This window comes from Spodoptera frugiperda, chromosome 25 (genome assembly GCF_023101765.2).
Source record: "Spodoptera frugiperda isolate SF20-4 chromosome 25, AGI-APGP_CSIRO_Sfru_2.0, whole genome shotgun sequence".
Classification (NCBI taxonomy): domain Eukaryota; kingdom Metazoa; phylum Arthropoda; class Insecta; order Lepidoptera; family Noctuidae; genus Spodoptera; species Spodoptera frugiperda.
In genome coordinates, this window is record NC_064236.1 from 17,298,171 (window position 1) to 17,320,346 (window position 22,176).

A 22,176-nucleotide genomic window follows, 5' to 3' on the forward strand; every position below is an offset into this window, starting at 1 on the left:
CGTTCCGTACTAGCCCTGCTATTATCTTGATTAGGAATTTCTGTGCCAAATAACATCTTACAAATCTCATTTATTACATATATTTCGGTCACCCTTACAAACCAAATTTTTAATAGTATATCAAGATTACATTCCCTCTGATTTCAAAGATGGCTTCCTCATAATTTTGTTAGACATTTTCCGTGTCTGCATTGCAAAGTACATAGAACTGAGTTCTAGAACAATCTACATTGTAGTAGATAAATCCTGTGCATCATTTTGTACTTGAGACCCGGTCGTAACTAGTACAAATATGCTTCAATTGGCAAATTGATGCTGTGGAATATTACATGCAGGGGGTGCCTCGGTTTCCGTTTTGGCTTTGATTGTGTTACGATCCGACTATGCAGTCTTGAGCTACGCTGAAATACAGTCAGTATTATTTGTGTAGGTACTAGGAGCATTTTTTATAAGTAATATGCCTTTATGCAAATTAATACAATTGGTGGTACGGGCACTTGCCAATAGCAATAGCCCAAAGTATGTTGTAGGTGGTCTTATTGAAGTTATCCGAAGATATAAAACGTATCTTAATAAAAATAATCATACTTTGCCATATTTTCCTGCACTGAGCCACTATGCTCAGTGCATGGTTAAATGAATAAAAAACCTTAATCTTAAGTTATTTATCAAAATCGCCGTGTCATCTTTTCTTATCATGGTAAATATGTACACGGATAAAACTTAGTGGTAAAAGGTAGTGATGTAGAACAAAAATCTACTTGTCTGAAGTACACCTTCTTAAGTAGCTATTCTTAATTACCTATAAGTACACTATAAGGACGTGGTAGGTACTTTTTGATGTAAAACAATAAACGCACAATAAGAAAAGCTTTTTGAAATCGAATTCATATTATATTAAAACTACATGATATAAAATTTTAAACTGACATGGTCACTATCACTGTTGCAAGCCGTGATCATGGTGCTTGCAATAGTGCCGAAATAACTGAACCTCATAGACATAAATAAATAATAACATTGTAAATATCCCGTCTCAAGTTCTAATGATATAGCTGCACGGTCTCGTACAATGTACTTAATTCGCCCCAGTACCTTTACTTATCACACAAAAATACATACCTAGTTCTCTCCAGAAAAAAATAATAATCAAACGTAGTATAGTTGCATACCAGTGTAACGCGTAGTATCTCGAGGTGAAGTTTAATTCGAAGATTACAATAGTGCATAGCGGTGACAGGTGGCCCTATACTATAATGACCGTGTTCCTGTTTCTCGCTCCGTGATAAATGAATGCTGTAGGAATACTTCGCCATTATTCAACGCGACTTCAGTCGGGATTGACGTTTACGGCTATATTTGTTACACTTTTATATAAGCAGTACATTGTCGACAATTGTCCTAGCAACGAGCCATCATGGTACGTATTGAGCCTGTTGAACCGATTTATCCCCGCTTATTCGGTTAGTTGTTTCCTTTGGGTTATGCGTATCGATTTTCAACGTCTTTTTGTTAGAGTTTCGGTTGATATTGCGTTGACGAATTTGAGAGAGAACTTAAATGCTATTTGTAATATTTAGCATTCGTCTCGTGTAACTCAGGGTATATATATTTTCTGAAGAGTATGGTTTCACAAGTAGTTCGAACAAATGATTTATAGATTTAAATTAACTTTTTATTATGTTATATTTGCTTAGAAAACGAAACAGCTCTGTTTGATAGCACAGTTGATGTAAAAAATCAGTTCCCCGTAGCGTGACTAGATGGAGATGATAGTAGTAGTTGAGAAATTTTCATTGGGATGTTTTGGTGAACAATTAATTTCTATTTTCAGAAATGCAAACTAAATTAGTTGAAATTAGTTATTTGAAAATTGATGTTTAAATATTATATTTTTGTTTGCCAAACAGGTAGGGGGCAACGCGAAGGCTCGAGATTTTTTCGAGAGTTCGTCGGACTACAAGCCTGGCATGACAATACCTCAGAAGTACAACACTAAAGCAGCTGCTATGTACCGGCAAAAGGTAAGATTCTGGCTGTAAATCCCATTCCAAACTGTGAATCGATTTAATTGGAGTTTCATCAGTCGATAGACTCATTAAAGCCATCAGTAAATGTTGACAAAAGGTATGTAAACAGATTGACTTTTGTATCACGAGTTCGCCAAACCTCACGGATCACGGTGTTGTGATGCCCGCTAGCTTTTCACCGCCCCTTAATTTCAATGTGTAAACAAAAGTGTAAATTTATACAGCTTTGGGATTTAAATATTGAATATTTGCTGTGCTGGAAAAATCTCCTACAAATAAACAGTATTTTCGATGCAAAAACTGTTATTGAAAGGATTACAAGGCTGGTGCATAATAAATAATATAAGCCTACCGAATAAAATATTCTTGGGAAAACACAAAAATAAAACCCAATGCATTTATTTACTAGACAATACACTAGTTTTACATGATTTTAATGCAGTTTTATGCTAAGTGTATAATGTAATAAATAGGTTATGCTATGTTTGCGCATTCGATTATTGCTTTCGCTGTTTGAAGATGGAAGATGTTCTCCTCAAACCAAAGCGTATTGTCATTTAAATGCAGTAATCTCCTTTTCATTATAATGCAATTAAAACAGCTCTGTAATAAGGTTTGTGTCTGTGCTAAACTTAATTAAATTGTGGTTTTCCTCTGGCCCCTGCTATGAGAATGCTCGGTGGTTTGTCATATAGTTCGTAGCTCGAAAATAATTAGAGAAATATACTAAGCAAGTGCAAGATTATTAAATATAATATTTAATAATCTCATGTTGTTACCTATATTTTTGTTGTTGATCTCATCTTGTTAACTATGTGCTTATACAATTATTTTTAACTCGCTTTTATTAGATCGCCCTGTATGTAAGTAACTATGTAAAAAAATTAATAAAAATACTAATTTAACCATTTTCTAAAGATGGTTAAAAGAGAAAGGCTATGCTACGATCATCCATCATGGTCCTCAAAGTCACATACAACTGCCAATTGATATTTAGAAGATGGTTAAATTAGGTTTCTTAGATTTGTTTACATAGTTACATACATACAGGTCGACCTAATAAAAGCGTGTTAATAATAATTATAAAAGCACATAGTTTACACTTCGGCCCAGAAATAGAGACATCTTGAATGATCCGTAATTTATTGTTGACTTTTACGTGCACCTATATAAGCGTGTTTTTTAACTATTAATTTATTTCTGGATCTTAATCTTCAAATTTTTAATGCTCTTTGGTGTTCTACACATGTGACTATACGGCGCGGCGGGTGCAGAGATGCAACATGTCGCGGGTTGCCCGCACGGAACAACTCTAGGGTCGTAAGATATACTGGATTTTGAGTATATAGTGAAAGAAAAAAAAAATACCTAATGACATTACCGGTGGGGGAAGGGGGAATCCACAGATATTTATAATTGTTACGCGTCACTTTAATGCTAGTGGTTGAGCGTCCCAGATAATGATAGTGTACATGCTACATACTCTGATAGTGAAAATCCCTTAATCTGCCAGTTTGCATGGTGGGATTAAATGTACAGGAGGGTGGGTACAAACGAGAACGGTTTAAAACTCTCAATCTTAGAAATCACGCTCAAATGGACAGATTTTTTAAAATGCATTTCCTTTAAGTATCATGTTATCGACTTCTCTTCCCTTAATCTGACGAAACCGACTAGGATTTAATTAGATATTTTTATCCTCACCTCATCTAATCAGAGTATATGGTGGTTATATTCAACATGACACCAGGTTTTCCCCATATGTTTGTCTGATGCTTTGGAGTAACTACGTTGTTCGGTTTGTTGTACGGAATTTGCATGTTTCCTATAAACGAACCACGACACAGAAGATATCATGGATATTTAATAAAGCTCTAGCCAACATAAGGTAAGGATCTACAATATCTACATATATCAAGTAAACGAGAGTCGTGCAGTTACGAGAAGAAGACATCTAAAGGTAATCTTAAATAATAAGCCTTTTTCCACAGATATTTTCGAAGAGATGCATTTTGAAACAGAATATTAGCTACATACAAGCTACATATTTATATAGATAACAGGTTTCCTTAACGAGAAATATATCCTTATAAAGTATTAATGTGCCTACATTTTTACACGAAACATCACCAGTCAATCATCTAATTTCAAACAGGGTTGAAATCATTAACATTTGATTAGAAATATTGTTTCACCAAGAATTGTACACACTTTGATTTTAATGTGTTTATTTCTATGTCGATAAGTACTCTATAGCTTAAGAGCTAGCGAAAAGCTACCTGTACGTATTTGACCAGACCTGGGATCTTGTGTACTGAGAGCCCTATACGGGCGTAGTTACTAACAATATAATGTTTAGTAAACATGAAATGGTAAGTAAGTACGCCCAGAGAGGTGGACGCGGCGAGTGCGCAAGTAAGACAGGTCATATTTTTTTCATTCTGTTTAACTTTAAATCTATTTGACCACGTCTGCCGTTTGGAAATTTCAAAATAGACTATTATTATTATCGGTAAACAATGTTGGCAGACCATTATCATGCGGTTAATATTGTGCCAGACTGTTATGAAGCGCTGAAAAAAGTTAATTTTGAATGTATTTGACAGATCTGCCATTGATATATTTTATTTATTACGAATCTTGAAAACTTATTTTCGTCACGGCAGACCTTTTCATGGCTAAGTCTGTGGCACTACCTACAACAAAACTTAGCTACCTACTACACGGTCAGATCTAAAGTCAAAGTCAAAATATTTATTTGTGAAACTCGTTGACTGCCTCGTTGGTCGAGTGGTCGCAAGTGCGACTGCCGGACAAGGGGTCTCTGGTTCGATTCCCGGGTCGGGCAAAGAATTACTGGGATTTTTCGGTTTTTCGAAAATTTCTCAGTAGTAGCTCGAAGTCTGGAAATGTGTTCAATATATGGCAATAGAGTCACCCCCCTATTACATGGGACTTATAACACAAATGGTGAAAATGTGTGTGTCGTACATTGTATAGCGGCATTATGTGTCGTAATGTGCACTTCGGCCTACCCCTTATGGGATAAAAGGCGTGACGTTGCTTTTTTTATTTGTGAAATATAGGGTACATTATAGGTTGTAGTGTATGCTGCTATACATGAAGAGATCCTGCTTTGTTTTGCTTTTGTTTGTTTGGAAAGCGTACAAAATTTTGCAATATGCCAAAAAATATGGAAGAAAATTAACAAAACAAATGTCAACATTTGTTTGTTAATTTTCAAAAAAATGTCAACGTGTGATAACACAAAAAAAATATCACAATAAAAAATAACCAAATAAATGCCATAATAAAAATACCACAATAAAAATTATCACAGAACAAATACAACATACAAATCGCATCAAATTACTCTTATCTTTTTTATTTTAATATTCCTCTATGAACTAAGCCCTCCGATGGTACTTGAATTAAAGTTTCACTAGAGATTAGGCAATGTAGTGATAAAATCGTGTAAAAATATCAATTATCTATACAATCTACATACAAGAATAAATCGACTGCACGGTTGGCGCGGTGGCTGGGCAACTGGCTGCCGTGCAACGTGTCGCGGGTTCGATCCCGCACGGAACAACTTTTGTGTGATCCACAGATTGTTGTTGCGGGTCTGGGTGTTATTTGCATGTGAAATTGTATGTAAACGCACCCACGACACAGGAGAAAATCCTAATGTGTGGGGGCAAAGTTCGTCTAGCGATAATATTGCCGACGAATGCTGCAAGCGAAATCATGAGTAGACAAAGTTGTTTGACAAGAGATCCTCGCTGATTTTCATCATGATGATAACAAATCGCGTGCAAAGTGTTGTCTAGTGCATACGAGGTTATAACGTATGCTTTCAGTACCTACACTAGAAGAAATTTTAGTAAAATAAATTCATCGAAACTCCGTTTCGATAAAAAAATCTTTTTTGTGCCGAATTTAAGAAATAATGTGCAAAGTGCAATACCATTTTAAAATCCTTATTAAATGCGCCAACTTTTGTGAAATTTGCCACTACTAGCGCCATACATAATTTATTTGAACATTTTATTCAGAGTATTTGGTTCGTCTAAAACTGACACTGTTTTCCAATTTAAGCAGTTGGCTAAGAATTTGTGATTCCATATTACTGAAGCACTGTTCAGGATAATGTAAGGAAGACTGCAGACGAAAAAATAAAGATTTGTAGCAACAAGAGTCAAAAGACTGGCACAGGGTGTACTTTTTCGTGGATAACACATAAGTCACTGTAATTTAAAAACTGTAGGACTTAGAATTTTTTTTATATTTTTCTGATATCAGTGGAACCTTGCTGATTATCTAGTGCCTATTGGACGTCGACTTCAAGGACACTGAATATTATGTACCTACGTTAATATTATTTGTATTGAAAATCGTTAACCATAAACTGACGAAAATTCTCAAAGTAAACAAAACCACCTAAGTTCACTCGAATATATTTTTTTCAAAAGAAAGTAATAAGTTATTCTTTTGTGTAGCAGTTAAAGCTGATACTTGAGTGGCACGATAATACTATACACTTTATGGTATACAGCGATGTGAAGCTCGTGCGCATTCGTTTGTCGAATGACCGAAATTACCCGAGTAGTTTCGATCTTTGCCGAAACGACACGAAGTACATCGGCGAAATGAGTCGCTAGCGTTATCTAACGAACGAGCTCTCGTGTTTAGTAGGTGTAGGGTCTCCATACACAAAATCCCAGTTGAGGTCAAACACATACAGTTAGCTTTTCACTAGGTCTTAAGCTATTAATGCAGTGTGAAGCATAAAACCTAGTTTCAAAGCTAGGTAGCTTGACTTTGTTTTTAATCTCAAAGATGTTCATTAATACGGTTCATTAGATCAAAGCTAATGAGCAAATTGCGGTCGTCTGCACTGAGTGAAGTTGTAGGGCAATTAGTAGTTGATAATGCTTCTCAAGTTGAATATTACTTAGGTTCACGATACACACGGGCGGGGTGTAATGATATTGATGGCGAATGTTACATGCTTAGTATAATTCATTGGTTTTGGATGAAGGTAGATTTGAACACTGTAAGGTCGACATGTAATACGAAACGAACTATGTAATGAAATCTAAGAATCTGAATTGCATACACTTCTAATTTAAGTATCATAGTTGTCGTCGATACTATATCATTAGATGACTATACAACGTTATTGTACCGAGCTGGTTTGTAAATACAATGGGGAGGTAGGTAATGAAAACATGTATGCTTAGTATACTTCTTGACTTCGAGTTTGGTTTTATTTGGTATTTATGTCCTATTTTCCTGATGACGGGGAAAAAATATGACTTTAAGCGTATTTTTAGTTTTTATTTCAAGTTTATAGTCCATTGAAATGTTACATGAGCTTTACATTTTTTAGAGGACGCAATTTTATTTTTTGATCATGTAGGGGGGTCAATAGAAGCTTAACTTGAAGTTTGTGGGGTCGCCGCCCTTGTCCCTCGGCCGCCATCTTGGAAAAAGGGATGGAAACACTTTTTTTGCTATATCTCGGAAACTATGCATCGTAATAAAATTTTTAAAATCATAATTTGTAGAAAATTATTTTGCCTACAAATATGTTTATATACCTTTTTGCCCTAAATTAACAATTAAAGAAGTTATAAGTAAAAAAGTGAAAAATTTTTAATAAAATTTTCTTTTTTGCTCTATAACTTTTTTTACATTTTATAAATAAATGACTTCAGACCAATCTTGTAGAATATTTTTCGAGAAAAATTTTCCCCTACAACTGTTTTCAATTTCATTCATTAGAAACTCAGTTACAGCGCTCCGAAGTTAACCGGGTTCGTCAAATTAGTCCAGTCAAATAAGCTCAAATTAGGTAAGAATCTCGGAATGCGAGATATCCAGTTGTAAGTTTGTATATACTTGTATATTGACACCCTAAAACTTGTCTCAAAACCATGGTATATATGGTAGGGTGTAAGCAACTCTTAAAATTCAGGGTCAAAGGTCCCGAAAATCGTTCTTTTGCGGTTTTTTGGAAATTCATTATTAATATTGTAGAATACAAAATTCTCTACAAATTTGACTAAGTTTTTTTTTATACGGTGAAGCGTTTTCGAGATAGAGGGCGGAGAACGCGCGGTCACTGCATCACATCAGACATTTTTTTTTTTCAGCTAACCTATCCGTGATCGTTGGTTATGGATAGGACATTAAAAAAGACGTTATAGTTTCTAAAACCATTTTTCGTCAAATTCAATTGTTTGAAAGATAGACGCTTCCAAAGTGGAAAATTGACCGGGCGTTCTCCGCCCTCTATCTATAAAACGGTCCACCGTATAAAAAAAATTTTGACAAAAATTGTAGAGAATTTTGTATTCTACAATATTGATAATGAACACAAATACCAAAAATCCATAGGAAATTTACAAAAAACCGCAAAAAAACGATTTTTGGGACCTTTGACCCTGAATTTTAAGAGTTGCTTACACCCTACCATATATACCATGGTTTTGAGACAAGTTTTAGGGGGTCAATATACAAGTATATACAAACTTACAGCTGGGTATCTCGCATTCCGAGATTCTTACCTAATTTAAGCTTATTTGACTGGACTAATTTGACGAACCCGGTTAACTTCGGAGCGCTGTAACTGAGTTTCTAATGAATGAAATTGAAAACAGTTGTAGGGAAAAATTTGTCTCGAAAAGTATTCTACAAGATTGGTCTGAAGTCATTTATTTATAAAATGTAAAAAAAAAAGTTATAGAGCAAAAAAGAAAATTTTATTAAAAATTTTTCACTTTTTTAATTATAACTTCTTTAATTGTTAATTTAGGGCAAAAAGTTATATAAACATATTTGTAGGCAAAATAATTTTCTACAAATTATGATTTTGAAAATTTTATTACGATGCATAGTTTCCGAGATATAGCAAAAAAAGTGTTTCCATCCCTTTTTCCAAGATGGCGGCCGAGGGACAAGGGCGGCGACCCCACAAACTTCAAGTTAAGCTTCTATTGACCCCCCTACATGATCAAAAAATAAAATTGCGTCCTCTAAAAAATGCATTATTCGGCCCTCAAATTGTAACATTTCAATGGACTATTACTTTAAGGAATTCTTTGTTATTTTGACCGTAGAATCGTCATCGTCGAAGAGGTTCATTATGCAAATTATTATTAATTATAATATTTCCATTGACTAGTTTTTGCCGCCGCCCAGCCGCTGTTACTGTCGCACATTTCAATGGGCACGCTGTAACCTAGTTAGTCACAACTTGTTAACAGCGTATTCACAGATTGTTAGAACTGCACGAATTTTGGCGCCTAAGCTACTTGTAGTTTCTGTTTTCTAAACTAAGGCCGGCACCCACTGCCGGCACGGCACGGCATCCCGTGGCGTGCCGTGACGCGGCATCGTGGTATCAAAATAAAGTAACATAAATTCTAAATTCATTGAAATAAGGTTTAACATAACTTAATTTGTATTAAAATTTGTACTAAAATATTAGCGTTCGCAACTTCTCCTACACATAAACTATAATTGTACCAAATTTTATGCTCCTACGTCCGCGCAATTTTCGTAAAAAGGGGTCCAAAGTTTTTGCATCACGTATTAATATATAGATTTTCAATCTACGCGCGGAAACGCTAGCCGCCATACTGTTTTGGCTCGTGACGTCACTCGGTTAGAAAACAAAACTGCGAAGTGTCAAGTAACCGATCGAAGCGCGAAAGACCACTAGAGATATTTTATGAAAATGAGTTCTATTGCTTATCATTGGTGTCTTGTGCCCGAATGCAAAAATACAAGTATAAAGACGCCACCATAATTGTGGATTCAATTGCCAAGCCATCAACATAGGTAGATTTGTACTTTCTGCTTTCACAAAACCGTCTTCCATGACGCGATTCTAATAGAATAAAGGATAAAAGTCCACAAACGTAATACATATAATTAATTTAAAATTTCAAAATAAATAAAATCTAGATTGTTTACTAACCGAGTGACGTCACGTGGGAATCCAATATGGCAGATGGTGTTTTAGACATTTGAAAAACAGATTAAAAATCTCTATTTTTATAATTGAATTACAAAATAAATTTTGCATTTTTATGAATAAATAATGACGTTTCTCGTTAACTTTTTTCGAAATCTATCATAAGCATGCATATTTATATTTTATCTTACATGGTGTAAAATAACCTATTATCATAGCAAATCATTCTGTATCAATAATGTATAGCTGTAGACATAAAACAAACTAGTTCCTTCTATATGTATTTTGGATTCTTCAACATTGGTCTCTTCATAATCACTGTTGTGCCAGTAAAGCCTTTTCATCGGCGGTGAAATTGGCCACTCCGTTGCTTGATGTTATATGTAGAGGCTCCTAAAATAATACAAAACATGAATGTTATTATATTGTTAGATGCACAGAATGTACATAATGAAACTTACCAGGGTGTGATAACGGATAGCACAAGGTAAGGTTTATGTGTAAAATAACATCCATTAAATAGTGGACAGTTACAGTTTATTTTTATCGGTTTAAGCGCAAGAACCAAAGAAAATAATGTATTAATTTTAAGTAAACAACACAAACTGACAAATATCAAAGAGATTCCAGTGACCAATAAAAAAAGAGTCCGATTGCTATATTTTCTTTGAATGCTGTTTTGCTTTGCTGAAAGCTGTTTTGGTTTGTATTTTATTAAAAACTATCGATAATTGAACGAAATTTAACTCATAACTGTTTTATATGCATTCAATGTGTTTAAATAAACGTTTTTAATAATTTAATATTAACATTTTTTCATGTGTGGCTACACCAAACGTTTATCGATATGTAATCTATACGATGATTTGGCGATACCCCACCCTACGAATATTTAAAGATGTCATTAACTTATGAACCCTTAATAAGTAAATGTTTCTGAGATGAATCGTTCAATACGTCCTTAATGAAAATTAGTTAAGTATTCATTAGGACTAATTTAATGAGCCACCCTGAGTGTGGCATTCAGAGTCATTTAATGGTTATATAGCCCAGTCCTTAGCAATTGTTTTTAGATGTTTTTCTGATAACACTTGGAACCTTGCCGATCATCTGGTGCCTATTGGACTTCGACTTCAGGGACACCCTGTATATTAAATAAACAATGTATTTAAGCTATTTACTTGGATTAGGATTAATGTTGTATTGGTTAAAATCGCTTCGAAAATTACCCATTACTTGTTGTTAAAGGAAAATGACAAAAAAATGTGGGATATACATAAGAGATAGACGTAGGTGTATACCTATGTCTATCTTTTAGTGTTAGTGTCTATCGCTGAGTTTTCTGTAGACCTTAACATTGTGTACAAATAATTAGAACATTGTTTTAAATCTCGTAGGAAGGAAATAAATGATAATGAATGACATCAAACTGGGAACCTCAAAAATAACAGTAATTGTCCACTATTTAATGGATGTTATTTTACACATAAACCTTACGCTTGAATCACAATATCTATTAAAAAAACGCATCAAAATCCGTTGCGTAGTTTTAAATATTTAGGCATACAAAGGGAAATAGGGACAGAAAAAGCGACTTAGTTTTATACTGGGTAGTGATTCCACAAAGTGCCCCTTAGAAAATACATATAGGTGCCGTATAATATAATAATATCTCAGATGCCATTAGCTCGGTTGCCATTTAAACAGGTGCCCAATGTGCCACCTCGTACAACCGCCGCTCGCGCCGCCATATTGAAAAAATGGCGCCTAAAAACGGTTTTTTATTAATATCTCCGTTCCGACGCATTTTACGAAAAAATATTTATCTACAAAATTAAACTAGAAAAAATTTCCTACAATTTATGTATTGATAACTTTTTCATAAAATCAATAGTTTTTGGCGTACGAGCGCCGCAAAGTATTAGGCATTCATCTGCACCACCACGTGTACTTGACAAACAATGTGTGTTGTACAAACACGGGGGTTTCGGTACGTTCCTGCTTCTGATGTTATATATGTTATGTTATATGTTCCACCGTGTCCTCCGGGCGGTTACTGGATAGATACCAAACCCAAATATGCGATTAAATTTTTTTTGTCTGTCTGTCTATATGTTCAGGCATCACGTGAAAACTAACGGATCGATTTCGATGAAACTTGGTATAATTATACCTTATTATCCTGGGCATAAAATAGGATACTTTTTTATCCTGAAAAAATACGTAGAAAAATCTTAATTTTTCAGTTATATACTACATAACGCGAGCTCCACAGCAGTAGCTCAATAGAGGGATCTTCGTAATTATTATGGGCCTCGCCGTATTTGGGTCCAATAGATATTTATAAAATGTCATTGTCACAGTTACTTAAAATTGAGAAATAAAACATCCACGCGAAGACCGAATTCCGCGCGGACGGAGTCGCGGGCGGAAGCTAGTATGTAATAAGGGTAATCTTCTTACCTAATGTTAGCTCAAAACGAATTTGGTTTTGATCAATAAGGAATTGAAGTACGAAAACAACGAAACCTGGTATAATGATGGCAGGCTCCCCCGCCTATAATATGCAGGACTCATAACACACCAAAAGTGAGTGTTACATTGTATAGGTACGTGTGCAGCTAACTACCCTTTCAGGGATAAAAGCTGTCACTTACTGTTGAGACAGCGTAGCCGTCAACCATTACGTTTTTGCTGGTTTTGTAGTCGCCTTTAAATCGTTGCTACCATTTCACCTGTGGAAATTGCATCGAGTTTTTAAACCAGATTTCCATCTAGCCTGTCATATGTTTCATTCCACTTGAATTTAGCCCGTGGTTTTCTATTGGCTAATTACTCTGTCTGTAGGTAATATCAACTCTGGTTTGTTGGATGTGACAAGTAAATTGGCTACGCCATGTTACCCCATGTTACCATTCAATTCGATATTGTAAACGTTTCCACTTAATGGGCCCGGTTGTTGTGATATCATCAATGTTTTCCGTATTTTGCATTGTACTGACAGGCGACAGACAGAATAATTTACTCGCAATACTGATATGAGATTTACGGCACGCTTTTCATCTTGATTTTATTATTTCTGTGCAATTCATTATTTTGGAACTTTGTTAACTTGTGAAACGGTGGTCCGGAGGTTTGAGACGCTCTATTCTTATGCATGAGCCCTCATGCGGGTTCGAAATCTACCAATGGCACGTACCAATATGACATTTTCAGAGTTATATATGTACTTTTTAAGATAGAGAATAAGAATTTTAAGAAAGAAAATAAGAATTTTAAAATTCTAATTATAATTTTGAAACCGCCAACCCGCATTGAGCAAGCCTTTAGTCAATAGTGGCCTCTTATAGGCTGATGATAAGATGTTTTTTTTTTATGGAAGACGCCTCTAATCTCGTTGATGCATCACCTGATGGTAAGCAATCGCCGCCGCCCATGGGCATTTGAACACCAGAGGCGTTAAAAGTGCGTAACCGGCCTTTTGGGGGGTTAGGAATTTAAGGGTTGTTGGGGAATCGGTGATTGGGAAAGGGGGAAATGGGCCTCTTGTAACCTCACTCACACAACGCAAGCGTTGTTTCAGGTCGGTTTTCTGTGAGGTCGTGGTATCACTCCGGTCGAGTCGGGCTATTCGTGCCGAAGCATGGCTCTCCCACACTTGTTGTTTTGATGGTTGTGATGTATGTAATTCATTATTGTACGTTTTTTTCGTTGAGCTATTTATTTTATCCGATAACTAGCTGCTTCCACGCGGTTTCACCCGCACTGCTCGGTTCCTATTCATTGTGGCGTGATGATTTATAGCCTATAACCTTCCTCGATAATCGCTATCCAACACAAAAATAATTATTCAAATCGGACCAGTAGTTCCTGAGATTAGCGCGTTCAAACAAACAAACAAACAATCAATCAAACAAACAAACTCTTCAGCTTTATAATATTAGTATAGATTGGCTGGCTGTGTGGACTGCTCGCGTACGATCAGTCATCTGTCACCTGCCATTTTTTCTATCTAATACCTTTAAACGAGCAATTCTTAAGATACAGACAATAAGTTAATAATAAATTTTCTTCATAACCGACGATTAACGCAATCTATTGATGACATTGACAATCAAAAAGTCAATCTGTCAAATGAAAATCCTCATCATACCCGGAATATAGTGATTGTTATTTATTTAACCATTGTACAGTTCTTTTAGTATTATATGTCGGAAAAATCGAACTTTATTCATATTTCTTCAGTATGTTATTCATACTAAATATAATTTTCAAAAATCGCTACGGAGCGAAGCTCGGGTCAGGTACTACATATTATGCTGTCAAAACCTCGGACTGTTGAAATGCATAACATGTGAAACTGACGCGACAGACGGATGAATAAAGAATTTTTGGCAATGATAAAAGTAAAAAATATAAGGTAGCGTTGTAAAGAGTTATAAAATCAATATTGGTGCATCAACGGCCAGCTTTCATATAGGTAATTTAATAGAGTTTAATAAAGATGCTTCCCATAAAGTTTTGCATGAAAACCACCCACTTCACTCTCAACTTACATATTGTAATTCGAAGAATTTTCCCTGTTGTTTACAAAGTCAGTCTTTGAGTCCTTTGTCTGTGTTTAACCTTTTTCTAACAGCGTCTATGTCGTTGTGTGACCCATCCGGCCTTAACTTCCGAGGACTGTCCTTAGAACCTTTGACAGCATATTATTTAAATTAGTTTTCAATATGACAATTCAGAATATCGTTTAAAGTGAAATTGTAACTAATACCTTTCAAGAGCTTTGTGAATTTCATCAATAAATTGTATAGTGGAGTGCCTGGAGTATTCAAAACCGTAAAGCCCCGGATTATAGTTACAGTGAATGCATTAATATAATCTTTCTGATATTGTTTTTAAAACTATAAGTAAATTGCAATGTTCACCCAAAATACTTTTGTGCTTTCCATTTTTTCATTGTTTAAACAAATTATTATAAACAAGTAATGTTTGACCATTTTTTTCATTTTATTTCACAGTAATATTTTTTTATTTATATGTTTAAACTTGCTTATGTAAACATATAGGAACATATTTCAAAGATACCTGTCTATTAAAATAGAAATAGGGATCTCGAACAGGTAGAAAATCGAGGGAGAGCGGAGCGATGAGCATGATTAAATCACTGCCGTAGTGTGACAGTCGGTGCGAACTATTGTTGAGTTAAAAGAGATAGCGAGCTCAGATAAACAGGGACATCCGTCGGTAATTTGCCGACGAGCGGACTTGTAGTTGTGTGTGTATGTCTTGTACACATACATAGTTACGTATTAGTGCACTGAATATGACGTAGGTACATTTGCTTAATCGACGTAGCATATAAGAACTGATGGTGCATTTTTAAATGTCCCGGCTGATCTTTTTCTATTTTGTTTGTTGACACATATCGATTTACGTGCGGGTATCGAGATGCGGACCCTGTCCAACGATCCAAATACCCAGTCACTACTCCAATTCCAAACGTGCTAACCAGCCTTGTTTCAGTCTAAAGGTTAAACATTTAATATAATAGTTTTCGTATGAAGTCTTCTTCTTTATATATATATAAAAATTAATTGATGTTCGTTATTCTCGCTAAAACCCGAGAACGGCTGGATCGATTGGGCTAATTTTGGTCTTGAATTATGTCAGGGAGGGTTTTAAAAGATGAGATAAAAATATATGTGGCGGCACGAAGTTTGCCGGGTCAACTATTAAGATATAAAAATGTTTTAATATTTATGAAATACATATCAATAGTATTGCCTTTGCTTAAAATAGTTCTAAACAAGCAATGTCACGCCTGTTATCCTCAATGGGGTAGGCAGAGGTGCTCATTACGACACGTAATGTCGCTATACAATATACACCCACTTTTCACCATTTGTGTTATAAGTCCCATGTAATAGGGGGTGAGCCTATTGCCATATACTGGACACAATTCCAGACTCCGTGCTACTACTGAGAAATTTTCGAAAATCCGAAAACAGCCCAGTTATATTTTGTCCGACCCGGGAATCGAACTCGAGACCCCTTATCCGACAATCGCACTTGCGACCACTCGACCAATAAGGTCACGTTATAAAGTAAATTCCGTGAAACGGTTATAGATGGCGGCGTTCTCAGTGTTAGCAATTATACATTTTATTTTGTCATGAATAAGGGTGATAATCGCGTCATAAGTCAATATATTTTTCTATTCGATCAGGTTTGGGACCTTGTATTTTAATTATATTATCGATATCGATAAATACCCGACCTCTAGTATAATAAAAAAAAAAATAAAACCTGTCAAGAGGTTAGTTAAAATTTATATATCACAATATCCTATAATCCTTAGCAAAAGAGAATTTTGTATTCATAAAATCTAAGCTTGACTTTGACCTTGTTAGGGTTCCGTAGCCAAATGGCAAAAAACGGAACCCTTATAGATTCGTCATGTCTGTCTGTCCGTCCGTCCGTCCGTATGTCACAGCCATTTATTTCCGAAACTGTTGGGCCTACATAGTTGAAACTTTGTAGGTTGATGTATTTGGATAACCGCTATTCGAATTTTGAATAAAAATTATTAAATTTAAAAACTAAAGGGGGGCACTCCATACATGGAACTGATTCAAAAATAATTTTTTTTCTGCCTACATATCCGTGATGGGTGTCTATGGATAGGTCTTTAAAAAAGACATTAAGGTTCCTAAAACCACTTTTCGTCAAAATCAATCATTTGAAAGTTAGACGCTTCCTAAGTGGAAAAATGTGTGTCCCCCCTCTAACTTTTAAAATAAGAGAGTGAGGAATCTAAAAAAAATATATGCTGTAGATTTCAATGGAAACTACCAACGAAAATTGGTTTGAACGAGATATCATTATTAGTTTTTAAGAAATAAAACATTTTCAAAAACCGCAAATATATCTTTGTCGTTCATACAAACACTATGCAAAACCAAGTTATTTTATAACTTTGATATTATGTCATCTACTTGCTGCTACGGAACCCTTCATGGGCGAGTCCGACTCGCACTTGGTTTTTTTTATTGGTATTGAACAACTGGAACTATCTGTAAAATCTATATTTGAAACTGTGCCTTTTGTAACTGAACTGAAATGCAATTAGCAACAAAAATAATATTGAAGACAATCAAATAAAAAGTAATAAGTGAGTCTTCGACTTAATATGGTAATAAAATGTGTCTTTTAAAAAGCTTACAGCTCTGTCCATTATTATGTTTGGGTCAAAATACATACACATGTTTTTGTTTTGTAAAATTAATAGTTAGTACATATATCTATATATTTTGTATCAAAATTAAGAATTAGGATATTTAGACACGAATTCGCTCCAGGTTCAATATATTTATATCCTTTATTAGATATTATGAAATCATCTTCAACAAAATGTTGCGAGTATATTGTGCTGCAAATGGATGGCACCCAATCCATTCTGCCCGTGGTATCTATTCATTTTTTTAATGTTACAATTTATGGGAAACCTGTAAATAAATATTTTTAATGCAGATTAATAATCTACTGATGTCGAGTTTTTGCTTTAAATTATATTTGCAATCCATACAAAAATCGCTTGGAGATTTAAGATTGTTTTTACACGCCAAAATAGCACAATACGGCATAATTTCCGAAATATTTTGTTATATCGTGACGTGTGACCGCAGGACAGTCGTTGACAGGACACATCTTAACGCCTTTGTGACGTCGGAAGCGAAAGTTTGATGCTTTTGGCCTAATTATGACACGCGTACCACGCCCACATCACACTTCCACTAGTTTTCTGCATTTCGTGGGTTCGGCAATACCAATGTGTCTTTTTTCGAGCTATGCGCACTGAGGTTATTTGCTTGCTGCTTGTGGTCTTATATTTTCTAATTATAATTTTGAAATTACCAATCCGCATTGAGCAATCGTGTTTTGCTAATAATTAATGCTCAATCCTTCTCCGAGAAGAGGCCTTTTCTCATCAGGCGGGCATGGCCGACCCCAAGGGGGCGTTGGTTTGCTATGGTGGTCCAGTGCTTTCGATAGTGTATCAGTGATAAAGTGTAATAATGTGAGGTTAACCGCGAATAAGGTGTTTATTGATAACCGTGATATTAATATTTTTCGATATATATGCCAGTGTGTCACTTAAATAATATAATTTAAGTGAATATATAGAATGTTTAACAGAAATTACGCGATTATGGAATGTAATAATGTGGCAAATGTTTTTGTTTTGGGAGACTTCAACGCGCACCCAGGTGAGTTATTCTGTAATGAATTAATACCGTTTTGTTCGAATTTTAATTACATTTGTGCGGATATTGACTTGCTTGGCATAAATTCCGACACTTATACTTACTTGAGTGACTCGCACGGGTGCGTTGTATTGTTGGACCACTGTATGGTATCAACTGTTGCCAAAAGTGTAATTGTGCGGGTAGATGTGCTTAATGATGTTTCATGGTCTGACCATTTCCCCTTACAAATTACTTGTAATTTTAATATTTTAGTACCAAAACTAAGCAGTAAAAAGTAGTGTTGAATAAGGTCATTTGGGGAAATAGAACGGCCGACCAGGTGCGACGTTACGCCGATTTATGTCATAATGCTCTACGTGATAGTGATTTTCCTAGACAATTTTTACAATGTAGTGATAGGATATTATGTAGAAATGTTCAACATAGATCTATAATTAATAATATTTACGAACAGATTGTATATGTTTTGCAAACGGCTGCTATTACTTGTCATAATACATTTGTAAAGAAAAAAATATGTTACTGGTTGGAACGAACATGTAAAAGAGGCACATTCAAGGCCACGGCTTGGGTTTCAGGAATGGATTATAATGGAAAACCTATGTCTGGAGAGGTTTACAAGAAACATGTAAATTTAAAAATAAATTGAAGTGGTGTCATAATAATGAAACCCAGATAAAAATGAATGTGCAAGTATGCTGCAGCGATTCAGAGGTAGCCCCAACAACATTTTGGTTACACTAGCGGACAAAATAGATGGTCGATTTGTAGGCACTGGGCGGGTAGGCATGTGCGTACACATACATGTCGCCAATTAGTTTACATACTAACATTAGGTTAAGATTTTACTAACACTATATGGATCAACATGTTCTAAAATAAAAAATTAATTGAATTGAATTTTTATCAGTACCCTTAGTAGGTACGATATAGCAGTGGCCACGTATAGGCTGTTGATGTGTGTGTGATGTGATTATTTTCTACCTTTCCGGTCGTGGTCAAAGGAATAATGTAGCCTGTCTATCGTTCTCTAGCACCCTTCTTATTTTGTGACAAAAACAAAAATATTATTCCATAAAGTTGGTCCATTGCTGTATTGTGTATGAAAGAAAAATAAACAAATCAAAAAAATACACTTTTACATTAATTAATATTAGTAAGGATTTCGAAAATAGTAGATAGAAAAATATTTTCAATTATAATTTAATAAGATCCTGGTTCTCGATTTGTTTTTATTTTATGGTTAGGCTTAGCCATATGCAGTTGGATACGAGCTCTTTCATTAGTAAAAGGATTAATTTTAATAATTATGAGGAATTTACCGACTTAGTATTGCAGCTAGGTATTAGTTCTCCACCACATTATAAGACATTCCTTTTGCGTTTTGCTTAATGATAATACGGAGGATTGAGCGCGGATTATTTTAATGTATACCTATACCTACGTCTTTTAAAATATTTTATAGGAATAAGAACTTTATATGTAGGGATCCAGCGTACATAATTATGCTAGCCGACGTAAGTGGCCAGAAAGCTATACCAATTTTGTTAATTTGGGATTATTTTTTTCTTAAAAATGTACACTGTGAAGAAATAATATCCGCGGCCCTAAAGGCTTTCTTTTCACTTTGAACTATAATCTCTGTCACTCCAGAAATACAAGTAGATCCTGTAAATATTCCTGTGAGAGTATCGAATTTCGTATGGTGGCACAGCAGCTTACCTTATCGTTAAATCGATCGCCTAAATCGTTTGATTTCTTTTTCGTATCTACGCACCACCTACTGTGAGCGGTTTTAATCCATAGTTACCTTTCCATCTTTTATGCTATGGAGGATGTACAACACAACACAGTACCAAATACAGAGTTTATTTGAAATACGTGTTTTCTTCACTTCATGCGAAAATTCACACATGGAGGTACTCCATATTTCAAAGAAAAATTACTCGCAGTGGGTCACGTAAGTTTGTGTTTTAGTTAATAAATATATTTCTTCAATATCTTCTCATCACTAAAATAACTAAGATAACAGCAATCTTTACGGGTCACATATATTTCTAATTGATGGAGTTTCAAGTGTCCATGGGCGGCGGCGATTGCTTATCATCAGGTAATACGTCTGCTCGATTACCGGCATGTCTCATAAAAAAAAGGTATTTCCAAAAAAGCGAAAGTAATTATTTTTGGGACCTTTCACCCTGAAATTTAATAGTTGCTTACACCTTACCATATGTAAGTTTTTAGGGGGTCAACATACAAGTATATACAAAATTAAAGCTGGGTTTCTCGCATTCCGAGATGAACTTACTATAATTACTGGACTATTAAATAAATATTTTCGAAGATATTACAAATTTAAATAATTGTTGTAAAAATAAAATAAATAGACAAAAATGTAAAAAGTAAATAAATAATAGATATAGGTATGAATTTCGATATTTCAAAGACAGTAGGAAATCTTCATGGTATAGGGAAAGGGAAATTGTTTTACTCATTTAACGCGTGTGGGCCACGGGCAGTAATGAATAAATCAAAGCTACTGGATCGATTTTACCCATTTTTTCAGTGAATGACATAGCTATATATGTTATATCCGTGCGAAGCCAGAGCGGGCCGCTATGTTTTTATATACAACGTTCACAGTTTTTCTGTAGTGTATTTAGTGTCAGCATTGCACCTGTGCGAAGTCGGGGCGGGTCGCTAGTGATTTAATAAGATTGTTCCTGGTAAGTCAGTAAACCTCCGACGTAGTGACGTACCGCCGTGGTACTGAATCTCCACGTTCCCCATTCAGCCACCTCCGTCCACCATCCGTGAGGTCGTCGGTCCATACGTAACGTGTCCGTTATCCCAGCCAGATGTTGTCAAATGTGTTCCCCAGCTTCTTATTTACAATATTAAACAGTCAGTCTTACGATTATTATAAATTAGAAATCACACAAACAAGGTTACTTGTACTTGCTTTAAAACGAAAGGACAACAAATTGACACATTCTGAACTAGAATATTAAATAGTACCCTTCTAGAGCACATTTATCCGGGTTCGCTGTCACTGCAGCGGTAAGTCCCCTGTTTGAGGAGTGGCTAGAGAGGCACCATGGCGTCCTCACCTACCGCCTGGCTCAGGTGCTTACCGGCCATGGGAGTTTGTGTGGTTCCTGTTTCTGATCCTCACGTCCCAGCCGTCGCGAGAGACACTCCGGGCGTCGGGGATCGGAGGACGATCTCCGGCCATCGTAAGTGCGGGTCTGCGGATGGCGAGCAAGAGTAGTTCGCTGAACGCCAGAACCAGACCCGTGCGTGCGGCGCGTCGCGTTCTGCGCGCGCCTCAAAGAGCCATCAGACCGCCACAGATAGGACCCAGTAGGGCTGATGCCTGATCCAGAGCTGCGGACTACATAAACAATTATTGTTTCATTAACAAAATCAACACGAATCCTAAAAGCAATCCTAAACCTAAATTAAAATTTTAAAAGTATTATCATTGAATTCAACTAATATTTGTTGTGCAAGTACAATACATATAATATTGCCGTTTAAATTGAAATAATAATAACATCTTGGCCACTTATTACATTTATCACTACTAGGGTAAAAAAAGGGTAAAATTATTAATAATAACCGACAAATGTGATTAATTTATCACTTTTACTTCGAGTTTCGGTAATTATTAATAATCATAGATAATTATTAATAATTTTCAATTATTCACTCTTAGGCAGTTGTCCCACCGGCAACGATGAACGAGTAACGAGTAGAGCTAGAACTAGAAACAAGTTAAGCGAGACGTGGCGAGCGAGTGTGTAGTTCTGATATTTGTGTAGCTCGGCTATAAGCGAGTGTGCGAGTGAGGCGGGCGATTACTCGCACTACGATACGCACTGTAGAG

At 35.5% G+C, this 22,176-nt stretch overlaps 1 protein-coding gene across 4 annotated transcripts in view; it reads left to right on the plus strand.

Moving 5' to 3' along the window:
- LOC118268666 (ADP-ribosylation factor GTPase-activating protein 1) overlaps window positions 1-22,176 on the plus strand; it is a 112,050-nt gene that overhangs the window by 12,109 nt on the left and 77,765 nt on the right. For all 4 annotated transcript variants that reach the window (XM_035583255.2, XM_035583242.2, XM_035583250.2 and 1 more), the window contains exon 3: window positions 1,911-2,024. In XM_035583255.2, coding sequence (XP_035439148.1) covers window positions 1,911-2,024 — 114 coding nt within the window. The remainder of the gene's footprint in view (window positions 1-1,910; window positions 2,025-22,176) is intronic.